Source organism: Lissotriton helveticus, chromosome 10 (genome assembly GCF_964261635.1).
Source record: "Lissotriton helveticus chromosome 10, aLisHel1.1, whole genome shotgun sequence".
NCBI lineage: Eukaryota > Metazoa > Chordata > Amphibia > Caudata > Salamandridae > Lissotriton > Lissotriton helveticus.
This window is the reverse complement of record NC_136071.1, coordinates 781,130,584-781,152,672: the sequence shown is the minus strand read 5'-3', so window position 1 is coordinate 781,152,672 and position 22,089 is coordinate 781,130,584. Positions and strand designations below refer to the sequence as shown.

Below are 22,089 nucleotides of genomic sequence, written 5' to 3'. Positions count from 1 at the left end.
ATACTCAGATTATGTCACTAAGTAAACAATGGTGTCTGAAGAACACATTTTTGTCTTTATTTTATCACAATATAGCTACACATAAAAGGCAGCTAAAATTGGATTTCTAGACACAGTTATGTCTAAATGCATCAGAATAAATGAATTGTATTCAAAGATGAAATATGTTCAACTTTCAAATATTGCTATATGCAGCTAGAAAATCATATTTTCAATCAAAATAATTAAGTTGATCACCTTGAATAAATATTTGTCTTTATTTCATTGAGTTTGTCTGCTAAACCATTCTTGGAAATATGCTCTAGAGTAACACACAAAAGGAAAACCCTTCCAATAAAACCTGCAAATCAAATTGAACAAAGCATTGAAAATACTAATATAGACCAACAATTTCACTTACAGAGCAATATTGTTATGTCCAAATGAACTCATGGCCCAGCCAAAAAAAAAATAACAATAGTGACTGAAAGTAAAATAAATTATTGTTTGTAAACTTTTAGGAACAGCAATTTTTTTTTCCCCAATAAGGTATTGTTGCACAGTTTAAGCTTCATGCTAGTTACAGTTTATTTTACTGTTGATACAGAGTAATGTACAGCATAAGTGACGGTGGCATACTACTGATAAAAATTAAACTACGATATAAGAGGCACAAGAGAAAAATGTCTGTTTCACTCTAAAGACCTCCAGAGAATCCAGATTGGAACAGTTAAAGTATGCTAAGGCTCAATTCATGAAGCGCTTCTTTATAGGCACAAATCAGAGATGTGTTGCACTATAAAAACTGCTAATGCTTTAACTGCAGCTGTTTAAATAGTACAGTGTATTTAACAGTACAGTATGAAATTTAACAGGATTTCTATTTGGACTGCATCATAAAATATAGTGACTAATAACATTATGAGCTTGTAGTATATGCTTATTATAAAGATTATCACCATTACTAATTGCCTTTATTGTCACATATCTGTAGCCGTGTCAAATTGTTTTTAATTTCTTTATTTTATCTTCTAACTGCTCAAGCAGAATTTTTGGCATACTGAAACACAAAAACGGGAAAACTCAAATCTTCTTATGCTGTGCAAATTAGACTAAAGCAAAAGTATTTTGCTTTTAACTATTACTCTCATGGGTCTTGAATCTGGAGTGTATATTCTTGCTACACTTCAATTTCAGGACCTAGAAATGGTCCATTCTCATGACGCGCAAGATGTGTTGCTGCTTGTTCATTCCAAAATAAAACCATAATATCTGGTACTCTTAGTACAGAAGTTGAGCTATAAAACAGCGAAACCATAGCAGTATTTTACAAGGGAATAGAAACACATAATCCAGGTGGGGTGTGAAGTCATCATCTCTAGGAGCAAACATTACAATGTAAATGTCCAAAAACAATTATAAAATATTTTAAATTGCATTTTTCCATACTAATTTCCAAACTGATAAACAGAAGGGAATTTGAAAACGGAGATCAAGTTTGTGATGTCTTGAAAGATGGAGTATTCTTTTCATATCCAAATGAGAATGCCTATTACCAATTCACTTTTGAGAGAAAGAATTTGCAAAAAAGGCAAAATATCCAGGATTATTATTTAAAAAAATGTTAGGATGTATCCTAACCACAAAAGAGATACATTTTTATTTTCATTACTATTTTACAAGTCTTTCCAACATACAACTGTAGGAGGTAGTCTGCAGAAAAATAAATTACTATTACATTTTAGATGCACAAATAGATTTTAGGTATAAGTTTAAATAGCACGAATGGTCAATTAGTAGAAATTATGTGGTGTGATTGATTGGATGCACTTTTCTGTGAAAGAAAGTTTCAGATTTTGTATTAAGTAACTATACTAAATTCTACTTCACCTCAGACTTTTTTAGTGTCTTTGAATTCGCTATTCGATTGTTTCAAAACAATTTCATAATTGATCAACACTACCTTTAATTAGTTGACATGTTACCAATACATTAGAAGGTATAAAAGATAACTGAACCACATCCACTCCTAGTGCATTAACTATGTTAATTTGATGGATAAAAATGAATAGAGACACTGTGCCCTTGTGGAAAGGTTCATTTGAATTAAGTAGTAGATTTTCACCCCAGGCTATATGCTCTGTGCAGAATCAAAAAGGACAGACAAAACGTTCAAATGCAAACATTTAGACTCCTCCCTTAGGACATAAATTATCACTATTGCAGTTTGTTATCATACAGAATAGCCTGGCAGTTGCCATTGTCTGGAAACAGCGGACAAGCATTGTCATACCAAAAATGAAATCACAGATTTTGTGACTTCAAGAATTCACGGGAAAATGGCAGTTGTCATAGCCCTCTAAAGTATCTAGACACTGTAAAAAGAATTTGAGTTCTTGCTTTATGTGGTCAGCTTACAAGTCCTGAATGTATGTCACTGCTTTCATTAATACAGTGACAGTAGTGTTGTATCTGCGTTTAATGGTTATCCCCCAAACATATTAAATCTAGACCAACATTGTTCCATGGTCCTTACACATTAAAATGTACACAGAGTAAGCAAGGTATTTTCAAATAAGATTCTCTTAACCTGTAACATACATTCAACTTGGCACAGAGCAGACTAAATTTAAGACATGAATAACAAACTTTGCAATGAACAGATACGCTTTAAATTACATGGCATTATTTGCAAGACGCCAGAATTGCACTATAGGTTTGTTGAACCAATTAGCAGAAATTGTGGAAGGGGAGGGATAAACAAGAGAGCTGTACAGGCCCGGTATAGTTTATACATTTTGTAAAATAAGCCTAGAATCCCAAGAGAAGAACCCACTCCCCTTGAGACAATTATTCCTCGTTACGTCTGCATGCCAACCAATCTTCTTCACACTTTATTCAGCAGCTGTAATGTGAAATAGAAAAAATAAGAATGAGTAAAAAGAAAAACAATCACGATTGTTCAGTGCTTTCTTTCGACTTAAAACATGTAGGGCTCCAGTTGGTGCAAGGTCTGACTTGTAAAATTTAAACTTTTGCTAACCTAACGTCTCATGCAGTTTGCATTAAATGGTTACCTACTTGTATTCCTGGTTCTGCATCGTAGGGATCTCCAAAGTAGTCATACATGTTAGAATAATTCCTCATCATGAGCATGGACACTGGAACACTCGTAGCAATATATTTGTCCACATTTTCACATATAGGATGCTTAATTTATTTCATATGTCCATATATTTGCCTTATTGTGCTTGTGGGACTTCTGCAATTACTTAGAGTGTGACGAAGACCATGGGGGGGGGGGGGGGACTGAGTGAATGGGACTTTGAGCGTTGTGAAGTTAACAGAGGTCTGGCGGCGAGGAGCTTCAAGGGTCCCTTTCTCAGCACCTTCGGGTGCATGGCACAGCAGTACTCACATGCCTTGAAGTCATGTCCCAGCTCCAGGCACCACAAACACACCAAGTCTGTCATTGACATTTGCCTAATACAAGCCCCGCATGGTTTGAAATCAGTCGGTTTCTTTGGTGATATGCTCTGACCATGTGAAAATTCTCAAAAAGTTGATGAAAAGTAAAAAAAAGACCAGTCAAAAAGCGTCTGAGGAGTAGCTCAATCCGGATCAGCACTATCTGGTGCGGAAAGAAAGAACTGATGTCAGGGTGCTGAGGTAATTTCCCAGCATGGATAACGCCGAGCCAAACTGATAAAGGGTAATAAATTTGCCCTTCTGGTGTGGTCACAGGCTACCGTCACACTGCATATCTGAGAACAATGAACACAAATGTGAGACAAAGAAATCACGTTGAAGTGGCACTTTTATTCATTAAGGCATTAGCTCAACAGAGAATATATTCATCAACTCATTAGCTGGAGGAAGAATATTAAAAAACCTGACTTCAATCCGTCAGAAATAAAACACAAGTACACATTTATAATGCGCAAGATCCTATAAGGCAAACTTTAAATGAGAAGAACAACCATACAAGAACCACAATTTTAAGATATATTAAATGCAATGAATTGGATGAGGATGTAAAAACTGAGAATAGATGAAGAGATCAAAAAGTAAAAAGGGTTATCTAGATTGGGATGTACCACCTGAGAGTAGGCTTGGAAGTCCCAAATCAGATAAACGGCCGGCCGGAGAGCCCACGCTTGGGCAAGGCACTGCAGAAGAGTTCTGAGCTCCAAGTGGGGTGCAGGACCTATATACCTGTTCAAAGCAGAACGGTTAAACCGCATTGACGTAGGTACTGGAGTCATACTGGCGCAGGTGCTTGACCCACGCCTACAGTTGTGTTGCTAAACACTAAGAACGCAGAAGTGGTGACCAATTGGGTCAGGTGTTTGAGCGAGTGGACGGCCATGCTTGACCACAATTTATAAATAAAGAACATTTTTAGCGTAGATATCTCGAAAAATATATGTGAGAGCGGAACTTAAAAACAGGTGTAATCATTGCAAGATGCCGTCGTGGGTTTCATTTGAGCAAGTTTCATAATTATAATGAAGCAAATGATACTTATGAAATGTCAAGGATGTACCAGCTGGTCTTCGGTGTGGGTGTGATGCGCTGGTCTTGCAATTGTGGAAAGTTTCTATAGTTCTGTGGTTGCCTAAGCTGCCTCGTGTTCAGCACAAAAGAAATGCATGTTCAAGAACATTGGGGCCTAGTAGATTATATTATCAAATATGTTAACATGAGGCAGTGAGCTTTGGCTTGGGCCTATATGCAGGGGTGTCAAAGGATATGTGGGCTATCACTTATTGATTGTGTATGATAAAAATGGTCAAGATAGCACATTTCCAGATTTCAGCTCGCAGGGTCTATACAGGGACCTTCATGCCACATAGGTCGAGCAAAATGTTAGGTTGGGAAATTAGATAGTAAAACGTGATCCTCAAGTCATGACTGCTGTGCTTACCCAAAAATATCCCATGGGCCATAAGCCCATTGCCTACTTCAGTGGCATGTTAGACTATGTCATGAAAGGTCATTACCCAAGCGAGCAAGCTCTTGCCGCAGCAGCATTCGCTGTAGAGAAAAGCACCCCCATTGTCATGGAATCCCCTTTAACTCTGTACACTGAGCACGCCGTCTTTGCCATAACGTGATTTCTTTGTCTCACATTTGTGTTCATTGTTCTCAGATAAGCAGTGGGACGGTAGCCTGTGACCACACCAGAAGGGCACATTTATTACCCTTTATCAGCTGGCGACCGCGGATCATTCGTGCTAAGACTGTTCTTGTAGGGGGGAGGTGTGATTGCTTTAACATGTTCTCGGATTGACTCCCAGCGAGTCCTGGTTATCATTGTATTTGACTTTCTTGTGGTTCGGGGTTCGAGTCCTCCATTTTGGTTTTATTACAGGGTTCAAGTCCTCAATTTTGGTTATATTACTACAGCTATATTGATTGTTTGACTCTTCACTGTATTTATATTGCCGTTGCTCATGATCGGGTGTCTTCCCACTCCCTTTCATTATATCTGTCTATTTTCTTCTTCTTCAACTGTTTTGTTTTTCCATATTGTGGTCTCCATATCCTGCCTGTGCTTTCTGCCACAGGTCCCCCTTTTTAATGTGGGCCTCCCTCCTTTACCCATTCTGTCCTTTGGGATCATTTCACGGGCTTCCTCCTGTCTTCATCTCTTCTTTTAATGACATAATTTTGCATGGATTGGGTGTAACATTTTCCTCTTTTATTAAACTGTTTTTCCTCTGTACACGTCGTCTTTTTTAACTGCGCACTTCACTGCCACCTAAAGGGGAAGTCACTTGTGGTCACTGCGCAGACTTCACCCTCCTTTCCCTGTTGTGGTTTTCAGCCCGGCTGGCTCAGCTGCGCTGTCATTAGATTCTAACTTTCTCCTTTTCTCTTCTACTTTTTTCTTTTCTCCCTAGCCCCCTCTCACCCCTTCTCCTCCTCTTGGCCCCCCTCTCCTCTCCCCCTTTCTGTACACACTACAATATACGCTGCTATCCTCTTCCCCTCTCCCTTTTTTTGTGCCCACTCTCTGCTCCTCGGCTTCACATCTTTGCACCTCCTGTGGTCTCTCTCTCCTCGGAACTGTTCACACCTCTCTCCCTCTCCTTTTTTTGATCTCGAGTTCTCCCATACTGCGCTCCTATTTCTAGGCCTCTAGTGAGATTTAATATCTAGGTCTGTTTACAGTACCTCCTATTTTTCAAAATGCATTTTCTATATTACATCATCATTTATTTTACATGAATATGTCCCGTTTGATGTTTGTTTTTCATATTTTCTTGTCGTTGCTTTGTTATTTGCCTATTGCGCTTCTAATAACATAGCGCCTAGTTGCCCTTATCCTACCCCCGTACCTGCCTCTCCTTGGTCCAGACACCATCACACAATAGCAGTGTCTTGACCGCCATTTAGCTGGTGTCTGGGTTGCACTCACACGCCTCTCCGCCTTCTATCATTGCAACCCTGCTAGGTAGGTAAACACCCCCCCCTTACTTCCACCTCCCTTCCTCTTGCCGTACCTTTACATCCGCACATTCATTCACAACATTTTTTGTCTATCATTTGCCTATGCAACTGCTAGACAAACAGGGAGAAGTATTCCTCCCTCGCCCCTTGCCACCCTTTTCACACCTTCCATACCTGTGATGTCCAACGCCCCCCCACATACTATCAATTGCACTATCCATTCCGCTGTCCACAACACCACTTTTAGCGAATTAACTCCCCTTACTGACCAGCTCAGAGATACCCTATCCGCCGCTTGGGACCTTCTGGGGATCACTTTCACCCCAAACACCCAAGTGCGCATCTCTGCACTATCCTTGACTGACCTATTCAACGCCCAACCACATATATCTCTCACAACGCCATCTCCAGACAACTCGACCCCACCTGCTTTGGCCTGACCAATTATCTAACTCTTCCACCCTATCCATTCACCAATCTGTTCCTTCTGAACATCTCAGTTCCTCTGACCATTCTGCCACCTCCTCATCGTGATTATCACGGACGGGGAATCCTCATTAGACTCCACATAGTCAGTGGCTTCATCTGAAGCAGCCTCTCTCCCACATATTGATGCTCCTGACTCCCCCACACTCTCCACCTCCGACTCCTATTTTTTCCCGCCCACATTTTCAAGATCATCCGACACTCCTCTTAAGGGCACTCCTGCACGAGTATTCACTAGACTCTACATCTCTGCCTGCTCTTGCAAGCCCACCCCATTGCACCAACTCAATATAAGGGAATGACTGATAAGAAATGCGTTACTTATCTGTAACTGCAGTTATCCAGTATTGGTATCTTTCATAGATTCACATGCCTGAATCATTCCCCGTCGTCGGGGTGGGAGTCCCCGGTACATAACAATAGTAATGTCATATAGACATATACATACTAATAGGCCAGAGGCCTCACATTAGTAACCTATCCTTTTGTAAAAAGTCCCGAAGTTTGGCCAGGAGCCAATCAGCTACTACCACCCTCTAGAACCTTCATGGAAGTAGCCCTAGTCCCTCAGATTTTCGTAAGCACAGTGCTAAGTAGTACCTACTGAGAGAACCAAGGTGAGCCCTTCCAGGGGAGGCGGGTGGGTTGCATGTGAATCTATGAAAGATACCAATACTGGATAACTGCAGTTACAGGTAAGTAACGCATTTCTTATCCAGTATTATGGTATCTTTCATAGATTCACATGCCTGAATCGGAGTAGCAAGCAATAGTCAGCACATTTCGTCTAGTACATCATGGAAGACACTTAATAACACCTTATCATTAGTGCAATCCCATGAACCTGTAAACATTATCAGTAGGAAGAAATGTGCAAGAAGGAAATAGGAAGGTGGGATGAAAGGAAGAAGGCTCACCTCTACTGAAATAGATGACGGAGCACCGCTTGTCCCACTGCTGCATCCTTCATAAGTCCAAGCAGTAGTGCCTGGTGAACGTATGAGGCGTCTTCCATGTCGCCCCTCTACAAATGTCGACAATGGGCACCCCAGCAAAGAGCGCCATGGAAGTGGAGACTGCTCTTGTTGAATGAGCCCGAACTTTGGAAGGTAGAGGATGTCCTGCCTGTTGGCGGCAGAAGGCGATGGCCGCAGAGATCCACCTTGAAATACTCTGTTTTGTCAATGGATGACCCTTCCTGGGCCTATTAAAGGCAATTAATAATTGGCTGGTTTTTCGAAACAGTTCCGTCCTATAGATATAGAACTTCAGACATCTCTTCAGGTCTAAAGAGGGGAGAGATCTCTCCGCTGCCGTGGATGGATTCGGAAAGAAAGTCTTAAGAACAATAGGTTCATTGAGATGAAAAGTAGACGGAACCTTTGGTATGAACTTAGGATTGGTCCTTAAGATGACTCTGTCCTGTTTGAATTGAATGAAAGGGTCCTGAATAGATAAAGCCTGAAGCTCACTCACTCTCCTTGCTGACGTGAGAGCCAATAAGAGAGCTGTCTTCCATGACAAGCATTTGATATCTGCTTTATGAATTGGCTCAAAGGGGTGTTTCATCAACTGAGCCAAGACAATGTTGAGTTTCCACGTAGGTGGTAACGGTGTCACTGGAGGGAATGTTCTGAATAACCCTTTCAGAAATTGCTTGACAAGTCTATTGGACCATAGTGACGTTCCAGACGAAGAGCGCCTAAATCGAGAGATGGCCGCCAGATGGACCTTTATTGAGGCGTGGGCCAATCCCGTGATAGCCAGATGAAGTAAGTAAGGCAGCAGCTGCGCTGGAGATGACGAAAACGGATGCAGTTTGTTAGCCTTGCACCACATACAGAACCTTTTCCACTTAAGGGAATACGTCTTGTTGGTACTGTCTGCCCGGGCCAAGACTGCTCTGCACTCTTGAGGAATATCTAAGTCCTGGAACTCTCTGAACTCAGGAGCCAAGCCGATAATCTGAGAGATGTCGGATCTGGATGCTGGACTTGCCCCTGGTTCATAGTGAGGAGATTCGGGTATGGCCTGAATGGAATCGGCGGCTCCTGCGATAGAAGGTGGAGATCTGTAAACCAGTGTTGGCGCGGCCACGCTGGGGCTACCAGGATCAGGGTGCAGTGCTCTGTCTTCATTTTCTGGAGAACCCTGGGAATCAGGGGAAATGGAGGAAATGCGTAAGCAAATACGTTGCACCATGCCATCGAAAATGCATCCCCGAGAGATCTTGGCTGGGGAAGCCAGCTTGCATAATGTTGGCATTTTGCGTTGCTTTCTGTTGCAAACAGGTCCAGGTGGGGTGTGCCCCAGCGGGAGAAAACTGCGCTGAGAGCATGGTGGTCGAGCTCCCACTCGTGGCAAATGGAGCGTTGTCTGCTAAGAGAGTCCGCCAAGGTATTGTTTGCCCCTGGGACATACTCGGCTCAAAGAGAAATGTTGTTGCGGAGTAGCCATTTCCAAATTCGTTGAGATTCTTGAGACGTCATCGATCGAGTACCCCCTCGTTTGTTCAAATAGTGCATTGTGGCGGTGTTGTCGGTTCTCACAAGCACTGGGGAGTTCCTGATCCGAGGCAGGAATGCTCGAAGAGCCAGGTATACTGTCCTCAACTCGAGCAGGTTGATGTGCAGCTCCTTTTCTGCCAGTGACCATTGGCCGTTGATCCGGAGCTCCTGAAGAAACGCACCCCATCCTTCCAACGAGGTATCTGTTGTTATTACGTGGGGTGAGATTGGAAGCAAGAAAGGAAGGCCCCGGTTCAGATTTTTTGTTTGTAGCCACCAGTGCAGGGCCTGCGTCATGACTGGCGTGATTTTGATCAGATCGTCGAAGGACTCCAAACACTGGATCCAGTGAGAAGACAACGCTTCTTGTAATGGGCGCATACGAAGGCGGCAGTGTGGAATTAGTAGGATATTGGAGGACATCATCCCCAACAATGATTTGAAGAGTCGCACCTTGATGGTCTTTTTGGTCCGAACTCGGCTTGCTAGAGACCTCAGTTTGATTTGACGCTCCAGTGAAGGGAAGGCCTTTCCCTGGTGCGTGTCCAGAGTTGCTCCCAGCAAAGTGAGACGTTGCGATGGTTGAAGGACAGGCTTTTCCTGGTTGAGCGTAAGTCCTAGGCTCTCGAAGAGTTGAAGACAGGCGTTGGAAGATCTGGTTACGCCTATCAGAGTAGGAGCCTTGACGAGCCAGTCGTCCAAGTAGGGGAAAACCTGGTGATGGAGTTGGCGAAGGTACGCTGCCACAGGAGACAGGCATTTTGTAAAAATACGTGGTGCCGACTTCAGGCCAAATGGTAACACTATGAATTGGTAGTGCCGTCCCGCCACCACAAATCTCAGGAATTGTCTGTGACTCTTGTGAATCAGTATGTGAAAGTAGACTCTTTTGAAGTTTCAACTGAAGTGATACAACACTAGCACCCCTGTAAAACCAGCTACAGAAGAATTTGTCGTCTTCGAAAAATAATATGCATATTGTGGTCCAATCACGGCGTTTAAACTACATACTACAAACCCCAGAATTCCAATAGCCCGTCATGCCACTGGATTTATTCACGCCGAACCGGAAGTCAAACACGGCTTTCAAATCTTAGCCTGAAGGAGACTCCACGCACCGATTTCAAAGGTACATGTCTTTTCCAGTTGAAACCCGTCTTTAGGACTAATTCGTTTTATCGATTAAAATTCAGGACAGAAGTAACCAGCAGTATTACACATGCCGTGTCTTTACGAACTGTGACCCAGCCGTTATCACACGCCGCATTGATCATTCTCATTCACTTCAGCCGCAGCCACTTGCGGTCACTCGCGATTAGTGGTTTTGATTTCTTAGAAAATATGTCGAACTTAGCCTTCCATCTACTCCATTTTTCTGCCTCATAGGTGTGAGAAGCCTGAAAAATGAAATGAAATAATACAGAACACGATGACTTTCAAAAACGATAAAACATCGTGCTGAGCAATTCTGGAAAAAATTACGAAATAACAGTCTCCATTCCACACAGTGAGTAGCATTACTCGTCGCCTTTGTTTATATAACTGTTGTGCATCACTGAAAAACTGACAGCCTATCCACTTAATTTCTCTTGCAGTTTGTCTATTCACAAGTCGACACAAGTGAATCAGGTACTTTCTGAGTATAGTCTGGACTGAACATTAAGTTGAGTATCACTCGATAATTTAAATTGACAGAATGGTGTACATATTTGTGTCTTTCAGATTAATTTCATATATGGTCCTGAGAAGAATCCCATTACTTTTGGGGATTCGAAACGCGTCGACCACCTGTATTTTCTCATCTAAGTTTTTCATCATATGTAGTGTCTATATGTAGGCTAATCAGTGGAATACTGATTAAATGTAAATAATTGTGAATAAAGTGTCTGATGGCCTAATGATATATACATAGGTTTTTTGTAAATGAGAAATATTTGATAAATAGTTTGTGTAGTTTTCCGTTCCTTGCCCTAAAAATAAAAAACAGCACAGGGCTCCCCCTTCTCCCTCACACAAAATCTTTTCTATTTGGTATGTATGCAGTTTACCTGGTGCTGTATGTAATTGATTGAGAATTTAGCGGTTGAATGTATGGATGTTTTTCTTCTTCCACATTTGCACTCTCACCCGTTTGTAAATATTTCCACATAGTTTTAATTATTATGAGTTTTTCCCTTGCTTTATGAATAAATGAAGGTTGTTTCACTTAAAGAAAAATGTTAAACAAAAAAAACCCCTCTTTTTGCTAAATGAGAGTAATTAATTCAAATTGAAGGCGAATAATAAAAACCAAAATAATAAAAAGTTTTTCTATGATTGAATTCTAGACTGTACGAGTGGTCTATATAGATGAGAGTTTAATTCCTCACTGTATATCTAAAAAAGTTGAAAAAAGCTGAGCAGTATTGGCAATTGTTTTGTTGATAATATATCTGGCGCAGCCTTACTGCGCTTAAGCCAAGCCTGTATTGTTGTTCTCTGCTGGTATTGAGGCTTGTACTGCTGTGAGGAGCCATAGGAGGTTTTGTATCCCTGATAGCCACCTCTTGTCTGTTGTCCTCTCCCTCTGGAGCCCCGAAAGGAAGTATTCTTATACTGGAGGGTACCCAGGGCTTTCGCGGTCTCGGTATCTTTTTTGATACCCTGCAGCATCTCATCTATATGCTCCCCAAAGAGCTGTATTCCATCGAACGGCATGTCCAGAACTTTGGTTTGTACCTCAGGGCGGAACGATGTGGCTTTAAGCCACCCCTGGCGCCTTAGGACAGCTGCCCCTGCCATCTGTCTAAATCCTCTAGAGCAGAGGTCTTCAAACTTTTTTGCTGTGAGCCCCCACTAGCAAAATGTTTTCAAGTGAGGCCCCCCTCCAAAACTGTGTCATTACTTGTGGTAGTGGAAAGATCCAGGACGAGTGCAGGGGGTGGGATTACCATTTCAAGAGTACTTTTTCTGCAACTGATGATCCACACTAAATATGACCCATGTAAATATATCAAGCAATAAAACAACTTCTGATACTTGGGGTGTTGTGAGCTCCTCACACTCCTGAGACCCAATGCAACTGCACATGTAGCAATAATGATAGCTGTAGCCTTGAGTAGCAGACTGTGTGATGTGCCTTGTTCACCTCTTCCTCACTATGCATGACCTTCACTCCATTCTTGGACCAGATTTGCTGTCCCTTTCAGAATAAAATGAGCTCTGGCATGTTGTCCACCACTTTGCAGCAATGGTGCCCCCAGCGCTAATGCTAGGAAGAAAAGCCTACACTCCTCTTTTATAAATGAAGGCAGTCATAATTGTTATGCAGTGGGCCTGTCACTCCTGGGCCTGAGGGCCACTGCATCTACTTTAGTAATGAGATCAACTGCTTTGTGAAGTGGCGTTCTTCTCTGCCCTTTATTGAAAAAATGGGCCTCCATCTTGCCCCTTTCCCCACTCTGTCATCTCTCTGAGGCCTAAGCTAATGTGTGTCCCATGATTACATTTTGCCTTCTCTTGGGCCATTGGTCTGAGGCCCAAAGCAACACTTGCAAAACAATGTTAACAATAGTGGGCCCCAACATAATCAGGAAAAGACAGTAAAACAAAGCTAATGAACAAGTTACTTACCTTCGGTAACGCTTTTTCTGGTAGATACTATATCTGCCTGTGGATTCCTCACCTTGTGAATACCCCTTGCGTCAGCAACATTCGGAAATTCTTTTTTTCGTAGCCTCGCGCCGACGTGGACTCCTGACGTCATAGAGACACGACCTCGCTCGCGACTCCGCTGACGTCACCGACACCTATAATAGGCCCACGCCGGCGTGATGACATCAGTTCCGCCCTTTTTTCCGTGCCATCGAGGCACACGGACGGACCAATGACAGTAGAAATATACAAGTATACATAGTACACAATAATCAAGGCAAAACACACAGTGTTAAGCAAAAGCAGGAAAGCAATTGGAACATTTCCTTGACAACAAAATATATATACATTACATTACAGTAACTCCAGCATAGAAGAGTGGACAACCGGGAGGCGGTGGGTCAGTGAGGAATCCACAGGCAGATATAGTATCTACCAGAAAAAGCGTTACCGAAGGTAAGTAACTTGTTCTTCTGATAGATACATCTGCCGTGTGGATTCCTCACCTTGTGAATAGAGTCCCACAGCAGTCCCCACTTCCGGAGGAGGGTGTCCACTCTTCTAGACCAGGAAATCCTGAAGGACAGAGCGCGCAAAGTGACCGTCCCTCCTCACTTTGGAGTTCAAGCAGTAATGCTTCGCGAAAGTGTGGAGGGAAGACCAAGTCGCCGCTCTACAAATATCTTCTACAGGCACACCTCTGGCCAATGCTGAGGTAGAAGACTTAGCTCTAGTAGAATGAGCCCTTATACCCTCTGGTGGTTCCTTACCGGCCAAAGAGTAGCAGATCTTTATGCAGAGGACGATCCATCTGGACAAAGTTCTCTTATGGACTGCTCTTCCTTTCTTGCAGCCAGCAAATCCAACGAAGAGCTGGTCTTCCAAACGAAAGTCCTTGGATCTGTCAAAGTAAAAGGACACCGCCCTCTTAGGGTCCAGACGGTGCAGTCTCTCTTCCTCCTTAGAAGGGTGAGGGGGAGGATAGAAGGAAGGTAAAGTAATGGACTGCCCTAGGTGGAAGGGAGTTACCACCTTAGGCAGAAAAGCAGCCCTGGTCCTGAGAACCATTCGATCAGCATGTATGGACAAGAAAGGGGGCTTGTGACAAAGAGCTTGAAGCTCACTTACCCTCCTTGCCGAGGTTATTGCAACGAGGAAGACTGTTTTAAGGGTAAGAAGCCTCAAGGGACATTTGTGGAGAGGCTCGAAAGGAGCACCCATCAAAAAGGTCAAGACCAGATTCAAGTCCCACTGAGGCACAATAAAAGGGACAGGAGGAAACATATTTATAAGTCCCTTTAAAAACCTTAAAACCACAGGTGACTTAAAAAGAGAAGGCTGGTCAGGCAAACAGAGAAAAGCTGACAGCGCAGAAAGATAACCTTTCACCGTGGCAACAGCAAGACCCTGCTGAGCCAGAGAAAGGGCAAACTGGAGAACGTGAGACAAATGGGCCTTCAAAGGATCGATAGACCTTTCCCCACACCACGAGACAAATTTCGCCCATCTATAAGAATAGACGGACTTAGTGGAGTCACGCCTGGCTGACAAGATGACATCCACAACGTCAGATGGGAGGGAAAAGGAAATCAGGTTGCCCCGCTCAATCTCCAGGCATGAAGGTGCAATGTCTGGAGGTGGGGGTGTAGAACCTGCCCCTCCATCTGAGAGAGGAGGTCTGCCCTGTGAGGGAGACGGAGCGGCGGGTGAGAGGAGAGGTGGAGAAGATCTGTATACCACACCCTTCTTGGCCAATCCGGGGCGACCAATATGACTTGGGCCCTGTCTTGCCGAATCTTCCTCAGAACCCGAGGAATCAAGGGTATGGGAGGAAACGCGTAAAGGAGTTGACCTCTCCAACTCAACTGAAACGCATCCCCCAAGGCTCCTTGCATCGGATACTGGAGACTGCAGAATGACAGGCAGTGAGCATTCTCGCGAGTGGCGAACAGGTCCACCCGAGGAGTCCCCCACATCTGAAAGATGTCGTGAACCACCCCCGGGTGAAGCCTCCACTCGTGGTCGGCAGAGAACTGCCGACTGAGACTGTCTGCACGAACGTTCAACACCCCGGCCAGATGATTTGCCATCAGACAAATCTGATGGTCCTGAACCCAGGACCAGAGACGCAGAGCCTCTCTGCAGAGACACTGCGACCCCACTCCTCCCTGCTTGTTGATGTACCACATCGCAGTCGTGTTGTCCGTCAGGACTTGGACTGACCGACCGCGAAGGGAAGGAAGGAAGGCCTTGAGTGCCAAACGTATCGCCCGCAATTCTAAAAGGTTGATGTGAAGCAACCTTTCCTCTGGAGACCAAAGGCCCTTGACCTCAAGATCCCCCAGATGAGCACCCCACCCGAGAGTGGATGCATCCGTTATCACTGAGGCCACTGATGGAGGCAGATGAAAAGGCTTTCCTTGAGACAGATTGCCTTCCACGCCCCACCAAGACAGATCCGCTGCAGCTTCTCTGGAGATCCTCACCGACTCCCTGAGATCTCCGTTGTGTTGATACCACTGCCTGCGGAGGCACCACTGGAGTGCCCTCATGTGCCAGCGTGCATGACTGACCAACAGAATGCAAGAAGCCATCAGACCGAGCAGGCGGAGGACCTTCAGGACTGGAACAACCGCTCCATTGAAGAATAAAGGAATCATCTCCTGTATGTCGCGAATCCTTTGAGGGGGAGGGAATGCACGACATACAGTCGTGTCCAGTACAGCACCTATGAACAGGTTGCGCTGGGAGGGCACCAGGTGAGACTTGGGTACGTTTATCGAAAAACCCAACCTGAACAACAACAGTGTTGTCTCCTGCAGATGATGAAGCACTCTCTCCGACGACTCGCTTTGATCAGCCAGTCGTCCAGATACGGGAATACAGGAATCCCCGACCTTCTGAGATGCGCCGCCACCACTGGCATCACCTTGGTGAAAACTCGAGGTGCAGTAGTAAGTCCAAACGGAAGGACCGCAAACTGGTAGTGCTGCGACCCCACCGTAAAACGGAGATACCTCCTGTGCGACTTCAGGATCGGAATATGAAAATACGCATCCTGCAAGTCGAGCGACACCATCCAGTCTTCTTCCAGCAGAGCCTGAAGAACCTGAGCAAGGGTGAGCATCTTGAATTTCTCCTGCTTCAGATAAAAATTCAAGATCCTGAGATCTAGGATTGGACGAAGCCTGCCATCCTTCTTGGGAATCAGGAAATACCGGGAGTAGCATCCCTGACCCCTTTCCTGCTCTGGGACCACCTCTATCGCACCTTTTCTCAATAGAGTTTGGACTTCCTCCTGAAGGAGTAACAGATGTTCCTCTGAGCAATACCCCTGGCAAGGAGGGTAATTGGGAGGAAATTCCCGAAAGGGAAGGGCATACCCATTTTCTACGAGATTGAGAACCCAAAGATCTGATGTAACCGATTCCCAATCTCGTAGAAAGTGGGTAAGCCGACCCCCCACTGGGCCTACATGATCCTGAATGGCGGAGCTAGGGCTGCTTCTCTGTGGCTGGGGGGTTGGAAGAGGTGGAGGAGGAGGAGGCTTGACGCCCTCGAGGACGTGCCCTCTGCTTTCCTCTGTAAGACCTATATAAGGTATTCTGCTGCTGCTGCTGTTGCTGCTGCTGCTGGCCTTGTCTATACGACCGAAAGGAAGAGCGGCCAAATCCTCTAAATTTCCTGGTCTTTGCGCCCCTGACCTGAAGGCCAAGAGACCTAGCAGTTGCCCTGCTGTCCTTGAATCTTTCCAAGGCCGTGTCTGCTTTCTTTCCAAAAAGCCCCACACCATCGAAGGGCAAATCCAACAATGCAGACTGCACATCAGTTGAAAAATCAGAAGAATTTAACCAGGCTGAACGCCTCGTGGCAACCGCCGTGCCCATGATCCTTGCCACAGAATCCGTAGTATCAAGTCCACTTTGGATGACCTGACGAGCCGCCGCCTGAGAGTCAGACAAAGCTTCTTCAAAGTCTTTTCTACTTTCCTCAGGAACCTTTGGGACCAATGAACGCATAGAGTCCATAAGAGCATGAATGTATCTTCCCATAAGGCAAGTGGCGTTAGAAGACTTCAAAGCCATACTGGCCGAAGAAAAAACCTTTTTCGCCACTTGATCCTGCTTCTTGGCCTCTTTGTCGGCAGGTACTTGCGGAAAAGCCCCAACAGACTTTTTAGAGCAAGCGGCCTGAATTACCAAACTCTCAGGGGAAGGATGAGAAGATAAGAAAGCAGGATCCTCAGGAGCCACTCTATACCTCCTTGCCACACTTTTCGAAACTGCAGGAGCAGAAAAGGGCTTCTTCCAAACCTCCATGATGGGAAACTTTAAAGCGTCATTAAATGGTAGCAAAGGTTCCACCGACGAGCTTGGAGAATGGAGGACCTCTGTTAACAAGTTCGACTTAAACTCGACAGAAGGCAAAATCAAACCCAAAAGTCCTGCTGCCTTCTTCATGACAACATGATAAGGTTGAACATCCCTGGAGGGAGCATCAGGTCCTGAAGGCAACGACCACTCTGGAGAAAACTCGAGACCACTAGCATCCGCCAGGTCTTCAAAACAACTCCCCTCCAGCTCACCTTCCTCCACTTCAGAAGATGATTCATCAACCCTCTGTTCATCCAGAAGTCGTTGAGCTTCTCTACGAGATCTCATCTTCACTCAAAGTGCGGTCGAATCCAAAGCCGAATTCGACGGCGCCGGAGTCGACTTCGGAACCGAATCCGAGGGCTTGGAAGGCCGCCCCATAGAATCCAAAGGAGCCGGTGACGACGGGACCGGAGTCGTCGACTTCGGCCGAGCCGGTGTCGACACCGGCGTCGACCTCGGTGGAGCTTGGTACTGCCACAACGGAGTCGGAGCCGGCATATACGGCATGAAGGGTGCTGGAGCATATGAGTGTGGAACACCCAAATTGAAAGCCATTGGACCCATGGGACCCGAAGGTGCTCCAGAGGGGTACCACGACCTCGAGAAGACACCATACATCGCGTTTAAAAACGCAGAGGGGTCCTGACCTGGAGCCGGGAATGGTGGATGCTCAGGTCGACCTCGTGGCACGTTCGAATCTGTCTCCTCAACAGGATTCGAAACCTCCTCCTCAACAGGAACCCCAACTGTGTCCTCCGGAGCCGGAGATGGAGCCGGGGACGGATCCGGGGACGGAGCCGGGGACGGATCCGCAACTGGAATCGGAGACTGGACCACCGACTCCGAAGGCGAAGCCTCACCTTCTCGATCCGACACCTGAAGAGGAATCACCTTCGACCTCATCCTCTTGGGAGACTTCGATCTAGAATGATGATGGGAACCATGCCTCCTTTTCTTGTGCTTCTTGTGAGAACCAGGGGTGTGACCGGACGAAGACTTCTAAAGCCGACGCCTCCCGAGACCTCGACCTGGATCTCGACCTCGACTTCTTTGAGTGCTCCGATGATCTTTTCACCTTACTCGCCTCAAGCCTGGCCACAAGAAGCTTGGATTCTCTTTCACGGAGAGCCTTCGGATTCATCTTTTGACACGATGAACATCCATCGACGTCATGATCCGAACTTAAACACCAGATGCAGTCCTGGTGAGGGTCCGTAACGGACATCATCTTCCCACATTCTCTGCAAGCCTTAAACCCGGTCTTCTTTGTCGACATGACAATAGAACACAAATATCTGAGAATGGAGAATCGAGGAAATAAAGTAACACTGTACTAAGGCTACAGAGTATCCCGAAACCGTTAGCGTCGACGACGCGGAAAAAAGGGAACTGATGTCATCACGCCGGCGTGGGCCTATTATAGGCGTCGGTGACGTCAGCGGAGTCGCGAGCGAGGTCGTGTCTCTATGACGTCAGGAGTCCACGTCGGCGCGAGGCTACGAAAAAAAGAATTTCCGAATGTTGCTGACGCAAGGGGTATTCACAAGGTGAGGAATCCACACGGCAGATGTATCTATCAGAATGGGGTTTAGTTACTAAAAAGACAACAACACAGGTTGCCACGCAGTGAAAGACTCATCGCTAAGGTTGACAGCCAGCTTTCTGGTGCTTATTGCTGAATTTGGGTGTTAATCTGGCATTAATGAGGTGAAACATCTGCCCACACAGTGCCAGCATGTGTAAAATTGATAAAATAATGAAGAAACACTATCACAAAAAGTACTGTATTAAGCCACTTGTGTTGGCTTTTTTTCCACGGCATAATTTAGTCAACTCTGCCACATAATTTCATCCTTTCCGGCACCTATATCAAGCAGCCTTGCTTATACAGTGTTTAATAAAAAATGTAAATAATGATTTGCTTATTCACAGCGCTTTATGTTACAGACTGGAACTTCACAGAATTGTAAATACAAAAGTCAAGATTCCACACTATGCCAAGCAGGATTCAATTGTCTGATTCCCTGGTTTCACAGACAACTGTAGTGATCGCATTCATGAACTGAGGTTTGATAATATAAAAGAAAGCGTTTCCAAGGACCACATTAATTTGCATTTATTTTTCGTTTACGATATGTGCATTATTTTATATCCAGCTGGCTAAATGTGAAATAATCACCAAATATTTCCAGGAAATGTTGTTCTTTTTAGCCACGTCTTTGAACACGCCACCATGGCACGAAGAATAACAGTTGCCATAGTTTTATATGACCTTTACCTGCTGGATGTAAATAAAGACAGCCTTGAAAGGCGATAAATAAAGTCGCACTTCCAGGCCATCTTCATTTACAAGTATTTACACAGTCATTTGCGCCCCCCTAGGAACAAAGCCACGGCCCCCCAGGGGGGCGCGCCCCACAGTTTGAAGACCTCTGCTCTAGAGGCTATATCCATCGCCACATCTATCATTTCCGAGGCAGATCGCTCGCCCTCAAGGAGTATCTTCTTTGCCTGCTCCTTCTGGTCCTCTGGTATTGCTCCTAAATATGGGGCAATATCCGCCCACATCTGGCGATTGTATCGTCCTAAGAGGGCCATGGAATTTGCCGCCCGGATAGAAAGGGCCGACATGGACGAAAACTTTTACCAATATTATCAAGTTTACGGCCTTCCTTATCCGGTGGAGCAGTCAATGCTGCCGACGGATTACTAGACACGTTGTGCAGCCTGCGTAATAAAAGAGTCCGGTTTCGTTTGGTCTATAAGGCATGCCGGAGCCGTGGCTGGGGCCTTATATTTCTTGTCAAGTCTGGGCGGAACTGGAATCAGAGATGAGGGGTTCTGCATTATCTTCACCCCTTGATCCCAGACATACTCAATGATAGGGATGGATCGTACAATCTTCTTGAATGGCTCTTTGAAGTCATACAGGAAGCAATCCTGGGTTTGCGTGGTCATTTCGATTTTAAACCGTGCCGCAGCTCTTTCCACAATATTATGAAACCCCCCAATATCCTCTGGGGGTGACTCCGCCTGTGCCCGGTCAGGGGATGCCGGATCCGGAATGACAGTTATTCCATTCATCATCCTGAATTTCTCCTTCCTCCTGCTGTCCTTCCTCTTCTCCTACTACTTCCTCCTCTTCATCAGAAGAAGGTAGAGGTGGTAAAGTGACAGGATCTTGACGAATGACCAATGGAGGTGGTCTAGGGCGAGAAGGTATCACAGGTGTAGGTTGCTGTACCAGAGGAGGCGGAGTGTGCGGAATAAGGACAATGCCGTCGACGTAGATAAAGTTGCTGTCGACGTATTCACAGGCATGGCCGAAGTGACCAGCAAAGGCTTCTTGAAGGTGACATCCTGAAGAGAACTTTTCCCTGCTATGGCCTGTGGATGAACCTCTGAAGACTTGGGCGTCTTCTTCTAAGGTGGCTCTGCAGACCGGCCTGGAGATGACTGTCTGGGCCTTTTGGAGGAGGAGTGTGAGCTCCTAAAGGAACACTCGCTCTAATCTGAAGAGACTGTCTGATCCTTCTCCTTAAGTCTCTTGAGCCATAAAAGCAGGCGCACCTCTCTGTCCTTCAGGGTCTTGGCAGAGAAAGTGCAGCAGACCTTGCAATCCATCGCAGAGTGGTCAGGATAGAGACAGTAAAGGCAGTCTTCATGCCTGTCATCCACATGTAGTCTCAACTTGCTGCAGGAAGCACAGGGTTTAAAGAGCCCTTTTTTAGGAGTGTCAGACATGATGGACTGAAGTACTCCTCCTCAAGAACAAGTTCTGTGAGAAAAAATATGGAATAAATCCAGAAATACTAGAAAGCTGAGCAGAGCTCAGTGGAGACTCCCTTAGCATGACGTGCGGAAGAACAACTGAGGGACTAGGGCTCCTTCTAGGAAGGTTCTAGAGGGTGGTAGTAGCTGATTGGCTCCAGGCCAAACTTCGGTCCTTTTTACAAAAGGACTCAGATAGGTTACTAATGTGAGGCCTCTGGCCTATTAGTATGTATATGTCTATATGACATTACTATTGTTATGTACCGGGGACTCCCACCCCGACGACGGGGAATGATTCAGGCATGTGAATCTATGAAAGATACCCATAATACTGGATAACTCCCACAACAATACCCCACCTCAACTCACGGTATACCTGATCAACAATCACGCTGTGGGTATCTCTGACGGTCACCCCTCTTGCTTTGTCCACACGACACCTTTAACTAGCACTGTCCTTCTCACTATATTTCAAGCACTCGGTATTGACTATAGTCATACCCGGCAGATTACGCTCTCAATAGCACGGGCATTTTCATACCCCCTTACATCAAAAACGTCTGCACCAAAACTTAATAAAATATAGTATCTCCTGCTACACTTCTGCACCACCTACCCTTCTCGGCCAAAGGCCCCATGCAGCCAATATACGAAAAGAGAATATTTATGTAAGCATTCGTCTACTATCTCCAGGCTTCGAACTACCCACCACGTTCACCTCTTCCTGGCCAGGAAACCCATTGCAAAGTAAGATTATTATTGCCCTTACCCGCCATAATCTTGAATTCCCTGATTTCTCCCAGGAGGGAATATACAGGGGACCTGAGGAATTGGATTTAAGATACCTAATTTGCCTCATTGTTATTGACCCCATAGGA

General features: G+C 45.2%; 1 protein-coding gene across 2 annotated transcripts in view; it reads right to left on the bottom strand.

Moving 5' to 3' along the window:
• Nucleotides 1–238: 238 nt before the first annotated feature.
• Nucleotides 239–22,089, bottom strand: part of KIF5B (kinesin family member 5B) — a 795,256-nt gene continuing 773,405 nt past the window's right edge. For both annotated transcript variants that reach the window (XM_078663342.1, XM_078663343.1), the window contains exon 26: nucleotides 239–2,884. In XM_078663342.1, the coding sequence (XP_078519468.1) occupies nucleotides 2,878–2,884 (7 nt within the window). In that variant the 3' untranslated portion in view covers nucleotides 239–2,877. The remainder of the gene's footprint in view (nucleotides 2,885–22,089) is intronic.